We start from the raw sequence: 22088 nt of genomic DNA on the forward strand, positions 1-22088 counted from the left end.
TTTATGTAATGTTAACTTAAAAGTGTGTAAAGGGGGCATAAATCAGGACTTTGCCTCCTCATTTTAAAACACCACCGCACACCACTGCTGTCCACTATTAAATCTCATTGGTGCAAAACCCCATTCCATCTTGGTGTATATTGAACATCAATTATGATTGAACAGCTATGATTTTGGCACTCTTTAGGTTTACTTAGTATGCGAGTTAACTTTCAAAGGACCTGACCTTGACCACAAGCTGATGCATCCCTATGGTGAAAGCCAAAGCATTATCCTTCAAACACACACACAAAGTCCTCCTCGGCAATGCAATGGTTCACCATGAAAGAAACTGGTATCCAACCGTCCCAGTTTCTCAATGGGACTTTGTTCGCTTGTCCAGAAGCCAGTGGCTTCAGCATCCAGCTCCTGTGGTTTTTGATGGGCCCGGTGTATTGATCTGTTCCCAGTCCCAGAGGCGATGAATAATGAATGCACTCATTGTCATCCCTCACAGATCAGGTTTCATTTGTAAAAGAAGCAACACTTGTAATTAGCCAGGAGTTTTGCGATGAGCTCCTCGCAATCCTCAAAACTCAACAGCGTTTTTTTAGAAGGCTCCGACACCCTGTGTGAATTCTGTGAGAGAGCTTTTCGATTACAAGAATAATAAATAGGGCTACACCTGGATGATCGTGAGTCCACTGAGTGCTCTCATCTCTGGCTAAAGAACATCTGTACATGCACTGTGCACTGGTTGCCATTGGTGATAAGACAACATAAGGATTTTTTTGAAAACCACATGTACAAAGCGGTCATTTAAAGTAGACTGCCCTGTAGAGCTGAATTCTAATTCTGGTCAGTCGAATTCTAGAAGTAAAATTTAAATTCACTTTCCCCATAAAGAAATTTATTTTTATGCATAAAGGTTTAGGACAGATCTGCCGTGAGCTCTGAAATTGTTATGGGATTATATTCACTTGTAGAAGGGATAGTTCACCCAAAAATTAAAATTATTATATCATGATTTACTCACCTTCAAGCCATCCTAAGTGTATATGATCTTCTTTCAGACTAACACAATCAGAGTTATATAAAAAAAAAATATAAAATATAAAAAATATAAAAAGATTTTGAAGCCCAAAAACGTGCATCCATCCATTATAAAAGTAATCCACACCGGTTCAGGTTGTTAATAAAGGCCTTAAAGGTGCCATCGAAGGTTTTTTTTGCAAGATGTAATATAAGTCTAAGGTGTCCCCTGAATGTGTCTGTGAAGTTTCAGCTCAAAATACCCCCTAGATTTTTTTTTATTAATTTTTTTAACTGCCTATTTTGGGGCATCATTAAATATGAGCTGATTTATGCTGTGAGGCCCCTTTAAATGCTGACGCTCCCCGCCCATGGAGCTCGCGCTTGCCTTAAACAGTGCCTAAACAAAGTTTACACAGCTAATATAACCCTCAAATGGATCTTTACAAAGTGTTCGTCATGCATGCGGCATGCATGCGGCATGCATGCGGCGGATTATGTGAGTATTGTATACTGTTATATTGTTTACATTGATTCTGAATGAATTTGAGGCTGTGCTCCGTGGCTAACGGCTAATGGTACACTGTTGGAGAGATTTATAAAGAATGAAGATGTGTTTATGAATTATACAGACTGCAAGTGTTTAAAAATGAAAATAGCGACGGCTCTTGTCTCCGTGAATACAGTAAGAAACGATGGTAACTTTAACCACATTTAACAGTACATTAGCAACATGCTAACAAAACATTTAGAAAGACAGTTTACAAATATCACTAAAAATATCATGTTATCATGAATCATGTCAGTTATTATTGCTCCATCTGCCATTTTTCACTATTGTACTTGCTTGCTTACCTAGTCTGATGATTCGGCTGTGCACAGATCCAGACGTTAATACTGGCTGCCCTTGTGTAATTCCTTTCATAATGTTGGGAACATAGGCTGGCATATGCAAATATTGGGGTTACGTAACGGTCGGTGTTATGTTGAGATTCGCCTGTTCTTCTGAGGTTTTTTAAACAAATGAGATTTATATAAGAAGGAGGAAACAATGGAGTTTGAGACTCACTGTATGTCTTTTCCATGTACTGAACTTGTTATTTAACTATGCCAAGATAAATTCAATTTTTCATTCGAGGGCACCTTTAATAAAGGGTTTTTGTAAGAAATATATCAATATTTAAAACTTCATAAACTACAAAAACCTGGCTTACAGCACCAGCTGTACGCAAGTCGGATTCCAGCGGAAGAGTGACCACTGACCCGATGTACGACGTAGGATGTAGGAGTAGCGTAAGCTTAGATGAGAGTAGACGCTTATTCTGAAGAACCATATCTAGGAACCAGAGTATTTGGTAGTGGGCTCTTTTGACTTCATAACCACCCAGAACAATCTAGCATAATGACCTGGCAACCATTCAAAACACTCATATAGTTAAAAGCATATTAGCGCAGAGTTTTATACCGTAGCACAAATGGAGCCTTTTTAGATTGTGATGACGCATTTCCACAGTTATTACCATCACAAATCTAGCAATGTTTTGTATATTTTCATTTTAAAAAAATGAATGTACATTTATAACACTATGTTTTATTACCTTGGCATTAAATTACAGAAAACTAGTTAATGCTGCAGTGTGATTGTTTCTAATAGAGAAGCTGAGGGAGTGACGGCAAATTTGACATTTTCTCACTTTCTCTCTGACCAACATAATCAATCTCTTGATGTCTTTTTTCCTCTTTTGGAAAGGCATAGAAATTCTATCGTGGATTTTTTTTTCTTTTGCTATTGAAGCAAATGGAAATGCAAAATCTGCTTTGGAAATCCCTGGATATGTGAAACGGGTTGATTGTGCAGATACGGGGCCCTATTATTTTTCAACAAATTCTGTTTTTCCCCCCATTTTATTTTATAATCAAAACGCATGTCTAATCAATTTTTATGACAATTTTTACGTCTAAGTTTTCCGCATCGCAGAAATCATAAGGGCCTAAGAATAAAGAAGGGCAGAAAGCTTAATACTAAAAAAGTGACCCAATTTTTCACACTGCATATTCCCATACTCAGTTCTGTTACTGTCAGTCTACTCATTCAGACTGCATTACCCTGCTTTCAAGGTTAAATTCTGCACATGCACATCATTTAGATGCCAGGGAAGCCGTCTCTATATTGTCCTGGTGAGAAGGTGAGGACTTTGGCTATGTTTAAAAGAAATGGGAGCGTGTATACAATCACACAAAAACTCACTGTCCTCAGGCTTTGATTTAAAAGTAGCACACCTTAATATTGAATACTACCCCCCTGAACATGTGGGTGGAGTTTGATGGCTCCACCAACCACCCCTTTCTGCTCTACACTACATGAGGTCAGAAGAATACACATTGTTCAATCAGCTCTTATCCATAGATCTGTTCAATGCCTTTGATGTTGATTACAACTAGCCTTTCCGATATTTTTTTGTGGGGGGAAAAAACAACAACAAAAAACTAAATCTTAGAACCAAGATGAAGTATAAAATATATGGAGTCAGACTAATATCAGACTTATATTGCATCATATAATAATATAAGGCTTATATTGCATCATATTAATGTGCCTGGTACATGACACCACCACTCAAACATGGCAAATATAACTGACTATAGGGCTGAAAGATATACTATAGTTTCAGCATCAACAGAATGATGTGCGCATCCGCGATAGTGACATCACAGGATGTGTCAAGTAAATAGGGATTCGGAACGCATGTGATTCACGGATTAATTGCAAAGTTTAACCATCGTAGAGTGAAAGTTTATATTTTGCATGTTTTTAAGTCCTGTCAATTTAAACATTCAGGTGAGTTTAAAGCATTTACGCACAAGATGATGTGAAAGAACTCGGTTCGGAACTTGCACACACACCAAATTCACTTCTCTTTATCGTCTTTTTGTGCTTGAACAAACACATACATGCAAAATTATGTCAAAATTCCCATCTCGGCGAGTATCCTTGTGAACACAGTCGGTTATGTCTTGAATTTAAACAACTGAGAAAGAAAATGGATGCATATCATTATATTGAATCTGTAAATTAAAGTCTTAAAGTGACAGCAGCCTAATATACCTGCTGCCGTCGGTGTCATTAATGTTAATCAAACAAAAGATAAGAAAAACATCACTTTTGTAACTTTAACAAAGATTAATTATATTTAAATTATGCAGTGAAGACTATACAGTGTTATTTTACATTTTAATTTCTGTACTTGTATTACTTCTTTACAAATAGAGCTATTTAAGTCATCTGGTGTTTTTTTCCATATCGCAATATCAATTTTTTCCAACATCGTGCAGACTTCTTGTAGATAGTCCAAAAAACTCAATGTAGACCTGACTCCCATTTAAAATCTACAGGTCAAACAGATTTTCTGGACAAAAATAAAAGATTTTCTACCTATATTTTTCATCCACAGGCTAAATGAATGTGCTGGCCCAACCTAACCTTGTTCTCATGCTCTCGATCATTCTCTAACATTAAAGGGTTTCTTAGGTCAAGATTTCCCAGGTAACAAAAAGAAGGATTCTTTTTCAGTTTCAGTGAAGCCACAGATTCAGGTTCTGAATTTGACAGATCTGGGTTGAATAAATTGCCACAACAGACTCACACAGTTGGTTTTCATAACATAACATATTCATAGTTAATATGAGATGTCTTGATGACATGGCGCTGTCTTAAAGGGATAGTTCATTTAAAAATTTTATTTCTACCTCATGTCGTTCGAAAACTGTAATTGGGTAACTGGATGAAACACATAGCAGTCAAGTTTACTCTGACAGCCGATCTACAAGAATCTTCTTGAATGAATGGACGAGATTTATTTAAAAAATGAAAGCAAAACTTCACCACAAGTCTTGAGTTTGAACTTGAGACACCACTGAAATAAGCAAATGAATCCAATTGCATCTAAAGATGTTTCTACCAACAAAAAGCATCTAGCAGCATGATTTTTTATCTATAGCCTAGTTTTTCGTTTTTATTCTGTCTTCATAGAGCCTTTTGATCCTTAAGATTGTGAAAGAGTATAAAGTACTCGACATACAGGCAAGAGGAGTTTGCCTGCTTAACTTGTAATCTACCTAAATTGTTACTGTTATTAAAAATGCAATTAATCCTGTACAGTTGTCTGTAAACAGAAGGAACTGTTTTGGTTCCAAGACAACACGCTTGAGTCAGTGACATGGACTAGGGTAAATCTATAGTCAATGTAGAAGTTCCACACAACAAGAAGAGTAGCCTTAAATATCCTTCGTCATCATGTTGACAAACAGTCAAGGATCTGACCTACTTTTAAATTAAAGGTGGATATTACGTTTTAACTTTTGGAGAGACTAGGCTAAGAAATGAGAGTTAAAAATCAGTTTTTCTATGATGCATCTCAGAGCTTTAGATTCTGAATGATATGAGTCTCTTACAGTTGAAAATTCAAATTAAGGCCTTATATAATTTGCTTGCATTTTGTAAACAAAGTTATGGGATATTATTCCAAAGCAGAGATTCTCAACTTGTGAGTCGTGACTCAAAAACAGGTCAAAGGTTTGTTCTGATAGAGTCATGGACAAGAGGGAAAAAGAATGTTAAATGCAAATAATAAAATTCAGCTACTATACAGTATTATTGTGCACAGCTACTATAGCAAATTTGACTAAATTTGATTCATTCTAAAATGAAGGGGAAAGGCTTCCAATCAATATCCAGTATCTACTTGAGGATAAAAATGATTTGTGGAGACAACAATGTTTATGCAGTAAATTATTGCCTGGTGAGAGCATGAAACCATTCAAATTTAAAGGGTTAGTTCACCCAAAAATTAAATTTCTACACCTGTAAGACCTTCATTCATCTTCGTAACACAAATTAAGATATTCTGATGAAATCCGAGAGGGTTTTTTTTATCCTTCATTGAAAGCAATGAAATTACCACATTCAGTGTCCAGAAAAGTAGTAATAACATCGTTAAAATTATCAACATGACTACAGTGGTTCAACCTTAATGTTATGAAGCAACAAGAATACTTTTTGTGCGCAAAAACAAAACACAAATAATGACTTTATTCAACAAATTCATCTCTCCCATGTCAATTTGCTACGATATTTTCACTCCAGGTTCTACGTCCGATTGGCGGCTCGGTATTGGCTGACAGCAGATCACGTGAGCACCATGACACATTCGTGTGATGCTGACGCAGGAGTCGGCCAATAATGAGCCGCCGTTCGGACGTAAACACGGAAACGCCGCACTGCACCAACTGCATAACAGACTGACAGAGAAGAAGAAAAATTGTTGAATAAAGTCGTTATTTGTATTTTTTTTTACACACAAAAAGTATTCTCATCACTTCATAACAATAAGGTTGAACCACTGTAGTCACGCTGATAATTTTAACAATGTTTTTACTACTTTTCTGGACATTGAATGCAGTAATTTCATTGCTTTCAATGAAGGATTAAAAAAAAAAAAAACCTCTCGGATTTCATCAAAATATCTTAAAGGGTAAGTTCACCCAAAAATGAAAATGATGTCATTAACCCTCAGGGGTCTGAGGCTGATTTGGGGCTTGGAGAAGTTTTGACATGCCCTGACATTTGTGCTTTTTTCAGTTCTTCATAAACATATTAATGGAAAAACTGTCATTACACTGTATTCAGCACAAACTAGGCTACAATAATATGTAAGGAACATGTATGTACATGTTTGTATTTTTGAAGGAATAACGTTTATGCGTGGTTATTGAAAAAATCAAAAAACTTAAGTCACTGAAATAAAGCCAAAAAATATATATTAAATCTGTGTTCACAAGACTTCTGGGTATTGGAGGTTGTAGACTAGAGTTTTTGCTTAAAAATTATGTAAAAATTATCATTCCTACTCCTTCATATAAAACAATAGAGAGATTTAAATTTTCTAAAACATCTTTGGTCAAGAAACACAGTATGCATGGAGGCGTGAATAATCATGAATAATGGGTGATTCTCACCTGAGAAGACAAAAGAATCACATAAAGAGCTCTAATGACTAGGGGTGTAACGATACGCTCAGGTCACGATACGATACGTATCTCGATACGGAGTTCACGATACGATACGTATCACGATATTTTGAACAAAATGAAACTGAAATTCAAACAAGATTTATTAAAAAAACATGAACAAATTTCAATAATTTTCCTTGTTGTACATACAAGATCACATTTCAATAAAATAAATAAATATAAAATTTTAATAAAAACCTTCTGTATTCAAATTAACAGCTGAATAGGGCTGTCTGTCACTGAAAAAAATGTTAAATTTAACATGAACTTAGAATTATGAATAGGGCCGTTCACATATCGCGTCTAAAAACGCGTGGAAGGCGCGGCCGCACCGCTTCTTCTTCTTTCCAAAGCGCTTGCGCTCCCGTGGCGTCGGTCGTTGCTATGCAACCATGAACTGAGCTCTCCAAGAGGATCAGGATGTTTCTGCAAAGGATAAATGATTTCTAGCCCTTGCATTAGTTTTACTACGAGATATATTGATGGAGATAAGATATAAAAACCACCATGTACAGCTATGATCAGCTGTTCGGCTGAGCTTTTGATGTTTTGTTACGGAAAGGCCATAGCTGATCGGTTGATTCTTGTCACACGACCTGCGGTGCGCTTGCGGCATTCTGAGAAGTTGAGAATTGCATGCGCGTCGCGACCGCGTTGATCCCATTATGAGCGCGCTTGCCGCGCGGCTACATTTGAAAATAATAACTGACTTGCACGCGGAAAAGACGCAATATGTGAACGGGCCCACAGAACTTCTTAAAGCAAAGCATCGCAAGCGTCTTTTGCTTTTCTGTGAGCACAGCTGTTCCTGTGCACTGCGGTGAAAGAAAGCCACGACTTTTCTCACGCGACCATGCAAGAGACTGACATGAGAAACGTTTAAACCTGCTTGCAAGATTCAATGTGTGCCCGAAACACTTACTGAACTAGAGAGCTGATTGAGACACACCATCTACGATAAATCGTTACACCCCTAATACTTATAGTAATTTAAAAATGTGGTAGCATTGGATCTGGACAGGAAGGATAACTCTGGGAGTTGGAAGGGGTGTGTCGCGATTCTGCCTTCTCACATCGCGATACAGGTTCGTGGACCTGCGTATCGCGATTTCGGTTTCATATCGCATATCGTTACAGCCCTACTAATGACCTGCATAAATAATGAGCTCTTTCAGTCAGGCAGGCTGTGAAAAAACCCTCTGTTGATCATGTCTCAAGCTCATCATAATGTAAATCAAACATACAGAAAAAACAGCAATACTGTGAAATATTATTACAATTTAAAATAATGGTATTCTATTATTAAAATATAATGCATTTCTATGATACAAAGTGTCTGAACAGTTATGTTACCTCTATGGCATTTCATATAGGCTTTTAGCTTAAAAGCATGCACATTTGGAGAAATATTGATGGATTCTCATGTTTATGTCAATTTTCTATACAGAGGAGTATTTATTCATTATTTATTGTCGTCACTGTGAGTGCTGGATACTGTTTTCAATTCATACTTGCAGCCGGAGGGCGCTCTGTGCACTTTTAGTCCACAAATGCCAATGCTAAAGAAGAATAAGCAATCCAGGAAATAACTGAACTAACAGAGGCCAGAGATCGCTAACTATGGCTATTCAAAACACTTTTCAAGACAATAAATACACGATTGAGACGATGTATGCATGTATTGACTCAGAATTTGCCTCTGAATAGCCCTGACTCCGTGGGCGTGGCCGCATTACCGGATAATGAGCTGAATCAAGGACTTCTTTTCATACAGATTACATAAACACAGAATGTTTGTTTTCGATTTGACTTACACGATTTAAAACCTGACATTTCAACGTTTCTTTAGACACAAGTCTAATTTTTTTGTGATTAGTATTCACTAAGTTACAGTTCATTTTCTGAGAACTATTCAGATTGAACTTCGTTCAGAGGGAGACGAGAGATCACGCATCATGTTAGTTTTCTTTATTTTACAAAAAGCACAACATTTTGTTTTTACTCTGAGTGTACACAAATAAAAGAAGATATTCCACAGATTAAAATGGTGTATAGCTCTTAATTGTATGTGCAACATTGACGGAGTATTTTGAGTCTCTTTCACACTGGTTAGAAAAAAACCACGGTGATCACGCCGCTGTGACCGCCGACCCGAGGGAGTTAATGACTCACCCTCATGTCGTTCCAAACCCGTAAGACCTCTGTTCATCTTTGGAACACAGTTTAAGATATTTTAGATTTAGTCCGAGAGCTTTCTGTCCCTCCATTGAAAATGTATGTACGGTATACTGTCCATGTCCAGAAAGGTAATAAAAACATCATCAAAGTAGTCCATGTGACATCAGTGTGTTAGTTAGAATTTTTTGAAGCATCGAAAATACATTTTGGTCCAAAAATAACAAAAACTATGACTTTATTCAGCACTGTCTTCTCTTCCGGAATCCTTTCCATTGAATTGATTCCATTGAATTGATTCCATTGAATTGATTCCATTGAATCCTTTCATCTGTTGGCGTTGGTAATGCACTTTTACATCGCTGTGGTTGTTTTTGGCGATTAGGACATCCGCGACATGCACACCTACGCACCATTTTAAAAAATATAGCAATACCTAAATACAAACAATGTAGAATAGCTTGAATACAGTGTGCGTCTCCCTCAGACTGTAAACGAAGCTCGGTCACACTAGATAACACGTCAGCAGCGTCTTACATCAGCAGCGTCACTGCGGAGTCGTGAACCACACTCCGGAGCAGAAGGGGGCGGTAATGCACCAATAAGCTGGATGCCAACCGCCGTAAAACAGGAAAGAAGAAGAAGAAGCAGCGTCACTGTGGAGTGAAGGTGGATATACAACAGACCCGGAAGAGAAGATAATGCTGAATAAAGTCGTAGTTTTTGTTATTTTTGGACCAAAATGTATTTTAGATGCTTCAAAAACTTCTAACTAACCCACTGATGTGACATTAATTACTTTGATGATGTTTTTATTACCTTTCTGGACATGGACAGTGCACCATACATACATTTTCAACTGAGGGACAGAAAGCTCTCGGACTAAATCTAAAATATCTTAAACTGTGTTCCGAAGATGAACGGAGGTCTTACGGGTTTGGAACGACATGAGGGTGAGTCATTAATGACAGAAATTCATTTTTGGGTGAACTAACCCTTTAAGAGAGAGTAAAGAAAATCACTCAAACTAAACAACACACTTGTTAAGATGTTTAAAGAAAGGGACATTAGGCAATCAATATCCACTGTTCTAAAGTATCTGCCATATTATATACAAAAAAGTTTTTAAATTTAAGTTTTGTTTGAGAAAACGCACTGTCATCATGGATAAGTTAAATCAACAGCTATAACACAGTAAGTTCCAGACAAGCAAGAAAAGTGGCCTCAATGTGAACATTAATTTTGAACAAAATATTTATCAACATGTTCTCAGAATCTGACCTGCTTTTAAATGTAACCAAAACGTGAAGACGAAATGAGAAAAACATACTCCTCAAAACTTCTCATTGCATTACATCAGTTTTAAAGTCTCCCACACAAGGCTAAATTTCTTTAATCTTGCCAACAAACTCATCCAGTTACCGGCTGCAAACTGATCGCCCATCCCAAATGAAGCAGACCATGACATCACTTACCTGCAGCAGGTGAATCAGCGATCACCATGGAGACGAACATCAGCAGCACGCACGCGGTGACCGGACTACGTTCCTCCATCATTAGACCCTCCATTTAGTGAAACTCATGTTTGGGTCCAAGGCGATCCGAGGAGACACAATCCACGCGTTTAACTAGTCACAGTAAACTGCAGCAGATGAAAACAATAACACTGTTATATAGGTCATATTTCCAGTCCTCTTTTTGAGCATGAGTTTATGAATACTCCCGTAACCAAATCTAACGATTTAATCATAAACCGAACAAATGACATCTTGCATATCATTAAAAACCGAAATTGTAATTCATAGATGCAGATTTTAACCACTAAAATGCATTGCCATGCTGCCTCGCGCTGACTGAGTGCCACTACAAGTGCTCGTGCAGAGCGCAGACCGCACGGTTCCTTTGTTCCTTAACTTGTCCGATTCATTTTCACGAATCGGTTCTTTCGAACACTTCGCTTCAATGAACCAACTCAAAGAGTTCAAAGTGTTACGTCATGGCGCAATTACGTCATCGCGTGGTCCCTGCCATCCCTGCGTGACATATAAACGTTACAGTAAAGTAATTTCCTGCTGTTCATTACACTTTTACTAACAAGTTTTAATATAGGTGTTTATTATTAATTCCCAGCCATGATTCAGTCTGTTTCGTATGAGTCCCGGTTAAACAATCGTAAGTCACATATTTCCAGTACGTTTGCTAATATAATTTCTTGCTATTGGACTTTTAAATTAACTTTACCATATCTATCAAATCCTGGATTCGCTCTCATCTGTTCTCAGGTCATTACGAATCGGACAAGAACTGGATTTACCACTCGAGAACCGCCAGGACTGATTCAGGCAGATTCGTGAACGAATCATTTAGACCGGTTCATGGGAATTCCCAAAAAGATCCAGTTCAAAAGAGCGATTCGTTCAGGAATTGAACATCTTTATCGTTCAATATCAGACGAACCGATTCTCGCAATGATCCAAACATTGTTGTACAGTGGTGTTTCTTTCAAATGACAAAACTTACACATTGACATGTAGTAGCTACTATGCAAGCCTCAGAATCAATGTAAAGGGTTTGTGAACTCACTAGTGTGCGTTAAAGCCCCGTTAAACGCGCGCATTGCACGCGGATTAGGCTTCTAGTCGGGATTTACTGTAACTGTTCTGTAATGGTTATGAGAGAAATACTTTGTTATTTTAGGATTTCGCGGTGTTATTATAACTAGTTTGACTAGCCATTAGAGCTAAAAGGACATTATATTTTAATATTTTAGATATGTTGCTGTGTGGTACATAACGGAGTCTTTTTTAAAGAAATGATTGCAGTCATCGTCTATATAACTTACATGTCTGACTGATGATGCGTCTAACTCGAGTTAACTTGTAGTTGCAAAATATAACGTACGTCTAGTAACTTTATCTTACGGCTGAATCGGATTTTATATCAGTTTATTTCAAAGCAAAGAAAGAAAGACTTTTAGCACATGCACAGCCTCGAAAAGCAACTCCTTACCTTCAAAGCCGACAGTTACTGCGGTCTGAAGTCGATAGCGTCCATATCCAGTTTCAAATCAGGATTAAAGCTTATTTTTTCCATGACTGAATGACACAACGGGTGATTTTATTTTCATAAGTGTCTGGATCCTGTCTGAGCATCACTCACTTTCTCAGATGCAACCGCTCTGTGCTCGGGATTTCACTAAATCCTCCCCTGACAGCAGGACTTGGAGTCTCTTGTATGGGCTCTACGGTCATTGGCTCCCCGCGCCGTCCTTCAGTAATCCGGGTTAGGTTGACACCTCCGCCCGGCGTCTGTGGTTTCACGGCAACGCGTTTTGTTACCGAATCTTGTGTGGCTGCATATTTTCCACCTAAACCAGATTATATATTTTTTTACTAAGTTTTTAAATGTTTTATTTTTCAAAACTGAGGAGATTCTGATCATGATTAAACGATTCACCACAAGAATCTATTCGAATTTGGTAATGTGACAGCACTCTCTAGTGGCCATTGAGGGAAACGGAGTCTTCATGGTCATAAAAAACCCCCAAACATAATTGCAACATGTTTATTTTGTTTATATATATATATATATATATATATAGAGAGAGAGAGAGAGAGAGAGAGAGAGAGAGATACACACACACATATTGCCCTCCAAAAGGAAACGCACCAGAAAAGTGGGGTTTTGCACTGATAAGGGACAACACAAACTACGAAGACATATTTTATAACATAAACAGTTTATACATACAAAAAACTTAAATTTTTGATTCATCAAAATATCCACCATTAGCAGCTATCTGACCTAAACTGGGTTCTAATTGGTTCATTGTATTCTAAACTTATTTGCCAATCAATTGTTGAAGATATTAAGGTGTGCTGACCCAAAAAACTTTTACAAACCTGGGCCAAGTTTAAACCAGTAACCAGGCATCACAGCTGGCGAAGGGACATGTCTGACTTTGACATGTATATATTGCCATTATTATGTAATCAAAGTGAAAATTATTATTGCTGGTCTTCAATGATAATGTCAAGTTACTGTAATATATTTGCACCAAAAAATGATATGGATTTATGCTGATATCGTCCAAAACCACACTTTGCCAGGGGTGTTTCCAAACTTTTGGAGGGCAGTCTATCTATCTACACGGTGCCTATACAAAGTCATCATACCCTGTGAAAATCTTTACCATATTTTATATATATATATACATATACACAGGTGCTGGTCATATAATTAGAATATCATCAAAAAGTTGACTTATTTCACTAATTCCATTCAAAAAGTGAAACTTGTATATTATATTAATTCATTACACACAGACTGATATATTTCAAATGTTTATTTCTTTTAATTTTGATGATTATAACTGACAACTAAGGAAAATCCCAAATTCAGTATCTCAGAAAATTAGAATATTACTTAAGACCAATACAAAGAAAGGATTTTTAGAAATCTTGGCCAACTGAAAAGTATGAACATGAAAAGTATGAGCATGTACAGCACTCAATACTTAGTTGGGGCTCCTTTTGCCTGAATTACTGCAGCAATGCGGCGTGGCATGGAGTCGATCAGTCTGTGGCACTGCTCATGTGTTATGAGAGCCCAGCTTGCGCTGATAGTGGCCTTCAGCTCTTCTGCATTGTTGGGTCTGGCATATCGCATCTTCCTCTTCACAATACCCCATAGATTTTCTATGGGGTTAAGGTCAGGCGAGTTTTCTGGCCAATTAAGAACAGGGATACCATGGTCCTTAAACCAGGTACTGGTATCTTTGGCACTGTGTGCAGGTGCCAAGTCCTGTTGGAAAATGAAATCTGCATCTCCATAAAGTTGGTCAGCAGCAGGAAGCATGAAGTGCTCTAAAACTTCCTGGTATATGGCTGTGTTGACCTTTGACCTCAGAAAACACAGTAGACCAACACCAGCAGATGACATGGCACCCCACACCATCACTGACTGTGAAAACTTTACACTGGACCTCAAACAACGTGGATTGTGTGCCTCTCCTCTCTTCCTCCAGACTCTGGGACCCTGATTTCCAAAGGAAATTTACTTTCATCAGAGAACATAACTTTGGACCACTCAGCAGCAGTCCAGTCCTTTTTGTCTTTAGCCCAGGCGAGAAGCTTCTGACGCTGTCTATTGTTCAAGAGTGGCTTGACACAAGGAATGCGACAGCTGAAACCCATGTCTTGCATATGTATGTGCGTAGTGGTTCTTGAAGCACTGACTCCAGCTGCAGTCCACTCTTTGTGAATCTCCCCCACATTTTTGAATGGGTTTTGTTTCACAATCCTCTCCAGGGTGCGGTTATCCCTATTGCTTGTACACTTTTTTCTACCACATCTTTTCCTTCCCTTCGCCTCTCTATTAATGTGCTTGGACACAGAGCTCTGTGAACAGCCAGCCTCTTTTGCAATGACCTTTTGTGTCTTGCCCTCCTTGAGCAAGGTGTCAATGGTTGTCTTTTGGACAACTGTCAAGTCAGCAGTCTTCCCCATGATTGTGTAGCCTACAGAACTAGACTGAGAGACCATTTAAAGGCCTTTGCAGGTGTTTTGAGTTAATTAGCTGATTAGAGTGTGGCACCAGGTGTCTTCAATATTGAACCTTTTCACAATATTCTAAATACTGAATTTGGGATTTTCCTTAGTTGTCAGTTATAATCATCAAAATTAAAAGAAATAAACATTTGAAATATATCAGTCTGTGTGTAATGAATGAATATAATATACAAGTTTCACTTTTTGAATGGAATTAGTGAAATAAATCAACTTTTTGATGATATTCTAATTATATGACCAGCACCTATATATATAAATTGTATAACTTATTTTATATTTATTTTACATTGTACTTTCTTAGCTGTATTTGAAATTGATTAGTTATTATCATCTTCAAATGATATGAATAATAAGATGAAATCACGTATGGCATTGGTATTTAGTACGTATGGTATTGTGTATTTAGACTTTTTTCTCAGAATCTTACTGAAATAGAGTCCCTTGCTGTGAAAACTAGCCTCAGTCTTCCCTACTAGATGAGTTTGGTTCACTGTCATTGCCTTTGGTGATAGTCTGGTTAGTGTGTGCAAATTTTTTTTGGTCCTGTGAACAAAAAAAGATTGAGACCACCAGGAGATAATTATACTCTGGACTAAACAAGAAAGAAACACACAATGGCAGCATGAAAAAACAAGACAGATGCCGTGACTTAACAGTTTAATGTAAATCCAAGACAAAGTGTGATTACAATTCTACACATATACAATATGCATATGTGAGCATACAAATTTCCTTTAATAACTCGATTCACCTTGGAGACCGAAAAATGATCAAAAGTAACAGTGAATAACAAGCTATAACATAGTTCACCACGACGCGAGCCCCTTCACACCCTACAGTTAGTAAATAGAACGATTAAAATAACTATATTCTTCTATAACCCCAGGTTTGTTAAAAATCCTTGATGAATTTACACTGCTATCATTAGTTGTCGAAGCCTAATAAAATTCACTCAGGTTTTTTTTTTCTACAACGAAAATTATTAAGAGAAGCACACAACATTTGTAATGGTAACACAAGCGCTTAGTAGCAAGTACTCAATTTTTAGGAGTTAAATCATTCTTATTATTGTCATTATTATATTCATTTTAACATTCTATAAAGCCAGTAAAATATCCATTCTCATAGCATACTTAATAATATTAGCCTAAGGTACAGGGTACATGTAATGCTACGTTAACAGATTGAAATAATGAGACATCACACTTCTTCAAATCTCCAATAAACAAAGCAAAATTATAATAATTATAATAAAAAAGGACAATAAACAAAGGAGTATACCTGGAAATACTGCAGCACACAATAGCTTTGACAACAACTAATGTGATACACACTACTGAGAAAACCATACAGCAGTCGACAAAAATCAGGGGTCGGGGGTCGGATGCTTTCTTAGGTCTTGAAACATTGTAGAAAAATATTTAGTTTTTACATTTGACTGTGAATGTTCGCTGCTGTGCAAGTAGAAAATTGTTCACGTCTTCGATGGCTGCACAAACGGCTACAGTGCATCACAGCTACATAACGGGTTACTGTGGCGACTCGTGTGATGAGTGACGCTTCTGTACAAACAAGTTCACTTGCATTCACTGGTGTTTCTTATCTATTTTGTGAATAGTTTACGCTTTACACGCTTGTAGTAATGTCACTCTGTAATACACACTCCTGACAAGAAAAAAAAAAGAAAAGTTGACCGATGAGTGTTCTTGGGCGTAACGATTATTGTTTAGCTTTTTTTTTTTTGGTTCTAAAACAACATATGGAGATGGCCGTATTGTCATATTTGGCCTCTTAGCACATTCATTCAAGTTCAATGGTGCATTTAACCCTTAATGCTTCTGTTTTAGCCCACACGAGACAAAAAAAAGCTTTACAATTCTGGAAGTACTGTGGCCACTTCAGTGACAGAAAATAAAAAACAACAATTCATTGTGATTTCTGCAAGCTTTGCGTTAATTCATGATCATGTGCTTTAAAAGTGTTGATTTGGGTGCCATCAGATGGTATCAGGGGTATAAGATTTCAGGAATGTTTTTCAATCCTTACAGTGCCAGAATCAATTGCTTTCTGTAATGTCGGAAGTAGGATTTTGATTGAACCCCAGGCTTCACAAAAATCACCAATACAGCACATATTCATGGTTCCTTAAAGCTTCATGTGCAGTTAATAAAGGAGAAGGCAGGATTTTGACATAAGATGAAAAAAAAAAAAAAAAAAAACGTAAATTGCATGAATGCTTATTTCTAGCACATTTTGGTTGCATAATCTTCATTGATGTATACAGATCAGACAAAGCCTGAATTTTAAAGAAAAACAACAACAACATGACTTCTTGTTCATAATTCATACACTTACATTTGTATGAATCAATAGGGCTATCTATGATTTAAATTATGAGTTGGATGTTTTAATTTTGGATGAGAATGAAAAACATTGTGTTACTGATAAAATTAATGCTAGATCAAGTCTAGTGAGAGCAATCCAACAGTAATCATCATGTATATCAGATATTTTAGTCTCAAATTTTACATTCATTTTGTACTAGCGACCATTTTAAAGGTAGCAGTACTGATTCAATTCATCTAAAAAGGCTAATTTATCTCTGTGATTCTTAAATATTTAGTTAAAACCAAAATAAAAAGCTGAAATTTAAAGCTGCAGTGTGTAATTTATGAGACACCAAAGAGAATAGTATAAAAATGGATTCAAAACACACTCCCAATTTCCACTGGTTGGACTAACAGATAGCCACGCCCACATCTCACACTATTGGTTGATCCAATGTTGCTACGTCAAAGCGAAGCGATCTTTAAAAAGCGCCACAGTGTTTATAATCTTAAATAATTACACACCACAGCTTTAATGATAGAAATAAATCTAAGGGTCTTATTTTGTACACAAATCCACTTATTAGATCCAAAATTTGGAGATTTTTCCACCCTAACACTGACAAAATGTATGAGAAAGGTACAAAACACTGGATTATACTGTGCTAACTGCTAACAACAACTGCACTAAGATCTGAGAGAACATGAGAGTGCATTATTTGTGTCATCTCTATTTTGTGTATGCCGTCTTTAAGTTCCTTTTTGATGTAACCTAAATGTTTTTATTTTTCTAAATATTTTTCTGAAACTCACTCTGTCTTCTCCATTACAGCAAGAGAGACGCCTGCGCATCAAAGACATGCTGAATTTCTTTGGTGGGAAGAACCAAAACTCCTTAAATGCCAGCGGAGTCCCAATTTGGTCGTACAGGTCGGTCCCTGTGAGGTGAGACAGACTGGAGACTACAGATCAGTGCAGTCAGAAATGGCTCCTTCCGGAATGGAATGTTTTATGGGAGTATCATCGAAGGAGCCTTTCTTAACTGTGTGCTTGAATGAGCATCCAACTTAAGCTTAAACAAACATACAACAAAAACATCTATTGGCATCCTACGTCATAATGAATCAATCTGACAAGCTATCAAACCGAAGGCTCGGGTACAACGTAACTGGTGTGAGATCTTGGCTGAGCACTTGGACAAAGTCTATGCTTTCTACCAGATGAGGGTCCACATATGAATAATAAACATCACAGTTACATATCGACCACCAGAAATCAAACAAATGATGCTTGACATATAACATAAAAAAAATAATAAACATCCACAAACATTATTGCAACACTCTCTATGAGAAAACAATATACCTAGCGAAGTAAAACAATAAAATAGAAACATCTCAAAGTAAAACCTACTTCAAATGCAAGTTTTGTGACTTTATGTGAGGGCAGAAGGGGATATATATGATAATCCATCAGCATGTGCCCATCAGAAAACATAAAAACAAAACAAATACTGTGTCCCAACCACTATTTCCATAACACAATCGCAGCCAAGCAGAACATGTCTGATGTTTAGCATAAAGCTATGCGGATAACTTTGGACCAATGAGATTTCGCTATGGGCGGGGCAATCCAGCACATCATCACAGACATAAAAAAGTCCTGTCGCGCAAAATACAAAATAAATGTTATTTTTCTTTCCTTTTTATTCATTTTAATTCAATTTGATTTTAAAGCTTATTTTTCTTTTTGTTACTATTTTGTGTTCCTTCCATTCCATACTTAAATGATTATAAATGCTATGTTAATTTAAAAAAAAAAATTAAAAGAGTCTTTTAGTTTTCGTTTTCCTTGTGGTTGCACTATTCTTTAAAAGTTTGGGGTTGGTAAGATTTTTTTTAATGTTTTAAATTTTTTATGCTCACTAAGGCTGCATTTACGTATTTAAAAATACAGTAAAATATTGTGAAAAAGTATTACATTTTTAAAGAACTAATTTCTATTGTAATATATTTTACAATGTAATTTATTCCTGTGATGCGAAGCTGAATTTTCAGCTTCATTACTCCAGTCTTCAGTGTCACATGATTCTTCAGAAATCATTCTGATTTGCTGCTCAAGAAATATTTATTCTATTATTAACAATGTCGAAAACAGTTTTTGTGGAAACCATGATTTTTCTTTTTTTCGGGACTAAAATATTTGAAGAACAGAAATTTCAAAACAACAGCATTTATTTGAAATTTTATTCTTATATTATATTATTATTATATGTTTTTAATGTCACTTCTGGTCAATTTAATGCATCTTTGCTGAAATTTTTTTAAAAAGTACTATATAAACTACTGAAAAGTACTATATAAACTTTCCTTGTCCTTTTACTTGATTTATTACAGAGCGCATGGTTAGGACACAGTACGAATGATTGGCTAGCATATTAACGTTAAATTAAGCAGCAAAAAGACAAGCATTGGCGCACAGTTTTCTACACTTTCATTATCTCTTTACTGACAGGACGCCTGTAGCATAAGTGATTCCTATGGTAAGACAAACAGTGAAAAAGACAAAGCCAATTTTGATTTCCGGTGCATGTTGTTGCAGACATCCTCTTGCAACATGGGGCTGTTCGAAACCCCAGAGTGTACGTGAGAATAAAAACCCCACAGAAATTCGTAGAACCTCGAACGAGCGCTTAATTCAGAGCGTGGTGTGCAGTCGTGCTGCACGGCTTCCTTCGGCATCTACCAACGTGCTCAAAGCCAACATGCTATTCTCATTAAAATGTGGAATTTGCCCTCTCCCTCTCGCTTTCCCAACAATTCCCATCAAAATCCACAAGCACCTCAGTCTCTCCTTCTCCTAACAAGACTCTCCTTCTCGAACCCTCCCAGGTTTCTAAACAAAGTCCAGCCTTCCATAAACAGACAACCTCTTCAGACCTGGTATATTTTATTTAATTTTAAACAAACTGTGCAGCCCAATCTCCAACTGATTGAACGATACTTGGCTTTTCCCATGAAATATTCATTTAGTCTCCCTTTTATGACATATACAGCCTAAAATCAGTGACGTCGCATTGATTGCAAGGTGACTAAAACGCATAGCTACGGTATGTACAGTAAATACGCTATATATAATTATATCCACTATCCAGAACAAAAGTTACTTATCTTTAAATGACAACTTTGGTTCATTACCCCAGGCAAGTATCCTTAAATGTAAAAGATCTCATGCACGCTAAACGAGAAGCGTTTAAATAACGTTTAGGGCTAATGCTTACACCTGGAACTTAAAAACAAAAACGAAAAAAAACACGAAAGAGCTCGGATGAAGATGTTCAACCTAGGAGCCAACTCTCTGACTAGCATCTGGTTCTAGAGGGTTTCCAGCCAAGTAAACTGTCGTAATATATGTAAGGCACTACGAGGTAACAATGATAAACCTAAGACTGTGGAGGAATACGTCGCACAGATGTGCTGAGCGCACACATGCACGCAAACGCACGACCGACTACCATGTTGAACATGCCTATGTTATTGTAACCACTTTGTGCAATCACATTGAAAGAGGAAAAACAAGAATCTATTGGTATAAGAAAGGTTCTTCATTAAATCAACGGGTGCAGACTGCTACATTCTACAAAGAGGGGCCCAGCTAATGTTCTACGGTATGACAAACGTATTTTCTTTTTCTAAATGTGAACACAAACAAAGAAAAGTCTATAAATACACTAGAAAGTTTTGTCGTCCTATTTCCAGAAGATTCCTCCAGGTGTTTTTGTCGGAGAGCGTGGCGGAGTATGCAAGATACCGCTCGCCGCAAGTAATTTGGAAAAGTTTAAGACAGTTCAAGGCCATCGTTATGTTTTTTTTTTTCTTTGAAGAGCAGCAGATATCCGTATTTCACCTTATCCAAAAAAAACTAACAAAAAAAAAAATTCTCGTAGGAATTCAAAACATCCACGTCGTGACCTCGGCTCAACAGTCGTGAATGATTTCAAGAAAGGGAAAAGCAAACAAAATCTCAGTCGAACGAAACTCTGTCTCTCCCAAACGGCCTGTTGATGAGACTTAGAAACTAACAAAAGCAAGAACTCCTTCTTCGACTTCTGCTTTAAAAGAAACAAAACCTCCAGATCACAAAATAAATTGTTAACTGGCCCTTTTGAGAAGGCAAAATAAAACTCATCTAAAAAAAGAAAGCTCCTCAGTACCCTTCCGTTCCCTCTGAGAGTACACTTCCTCTATCCATCGGCATCTTCATTGTCTTCAAGTTTAAGCATGAAAGGAACAAGGGGATGGGGTTAAGGGTCGATAGGCTTCAGCATGTCTCTCTGTCTCTAGGTGGGATGGGGTAGAAATGGTAAGCAGCGATTGGCTGGGCTCCAGTGTTTCAGTTTTAGAGGTAAGGGTACTGGTTCATCTTGGTGGGGCTCAGCGGGTATCCAGTGTAGACAGTGGAGGCAGGAGAAGCACTGATGTAGGTCTGGTGCGCAAATTGGGCCTGGTACTGGCTGTGGTGCAGGGTGGGCGAGGGCAGCACGCGGTGGCCCATGCTGACAGGCACCTGGTGGACGATGCCCGGCGGGTAGCTGGCGTGCTGGACTGCGTGACGGGCCGAACCCTGCGAAGCGACCAGGTGGGCCACCGTGCCGGTGGAGCCCAGGGCCGTGGGGGCAGTGTAGGTGTAGAGGTGTGGTTGCCCGGGCAGATGAGGAGGGGCCAAGTGGGGATGAACGTTAGCTGTGTGGGTGGGGCTGTTGTGGAAGGAGTACTGAGCCTGGGTGGCCATAGTGGGGGTGATGTAGGCCTGCTGTCGCCGGTGACCTCCGTTGCGCTCAACTGCCATGTGCTGCTGGGCCTACGCGAGGCAATATCATCATATTACTTTTGTGGATAAATATATGAACTGTGAAACCAGATATGAAATGCTTGAC

General features: G+C 37.6%; 2 protein-coding genes across 5 annotated transcripts in view; both read right to left on the reverse strand.

The window, feature by feature from the left end:
- Window positions 1–12633, reverse strand: part of si:ch211-1e14.1 (UPF0606 protein KIAA1549) — a 77332-nt gene extending 64699 nt beyond the window's left edge. Inside the window, exons 1-2 of one of the 2 annotated variants that reach the window (XM_048168701.1) lie at window positions 12265–12633; window positions 10731–10897 (exon numbers count right to left, since the gene is read on the reverse strand). In XM_048168701.1, the coding sequence (XP_048024658.1) occupies window positions 10731–10824 (94 nt within the window). In that variant the 5' untranslated portion in view covers window positions 10825–10897; window positions 12265–12633. The remainder of the gene's footprint in view (window positions 1–10730; window positions 10898–12264) is intronic. The other variant, XM_048168702.1, reaches the window with a different exon arrangement.
- A 6524-nt stretch (window positions 12634–19157) lies between these two features.
- The window catches only part of hipk2 (homeodomain interacting protein kinase 2), a 127366-nt gene continuing 124435 nt past the window's right edge, over window positions 19158–22088 (reverse strand). For all 3 annotated transcript variants that reach the window (XM_048168669.1, XM_048168667.1, XM_048168668.1), the window contains exon 15: window positions 19158–22012. In XM_048168669.1, the coding sequence (XP_048024626.1) occupies window positions 21551–22012 (462 nt within the window). In that variant the 3' untranslated portion in view covers window positions 19158–21550. The remainder of the gene's footprint in view (window positions 22013–22088) is intronic.

The sequence above is a fragment of the Megalobrama amblycephala genome, linkage group LG19 (assembly GCF_018812025.1).
Source record: "Megalobrama amblycephala isolate DHTTF-2021 linkage group LG19, ASM1881202v1, whole genome shotgun sequence".
Taxonomy (NCBI): Eukaryota; Metazoa; Chordata; class Actinopteri; order Cypriniformes; family Xenocyprididae; genus Megalobrama; species Megalobrama amblycephala.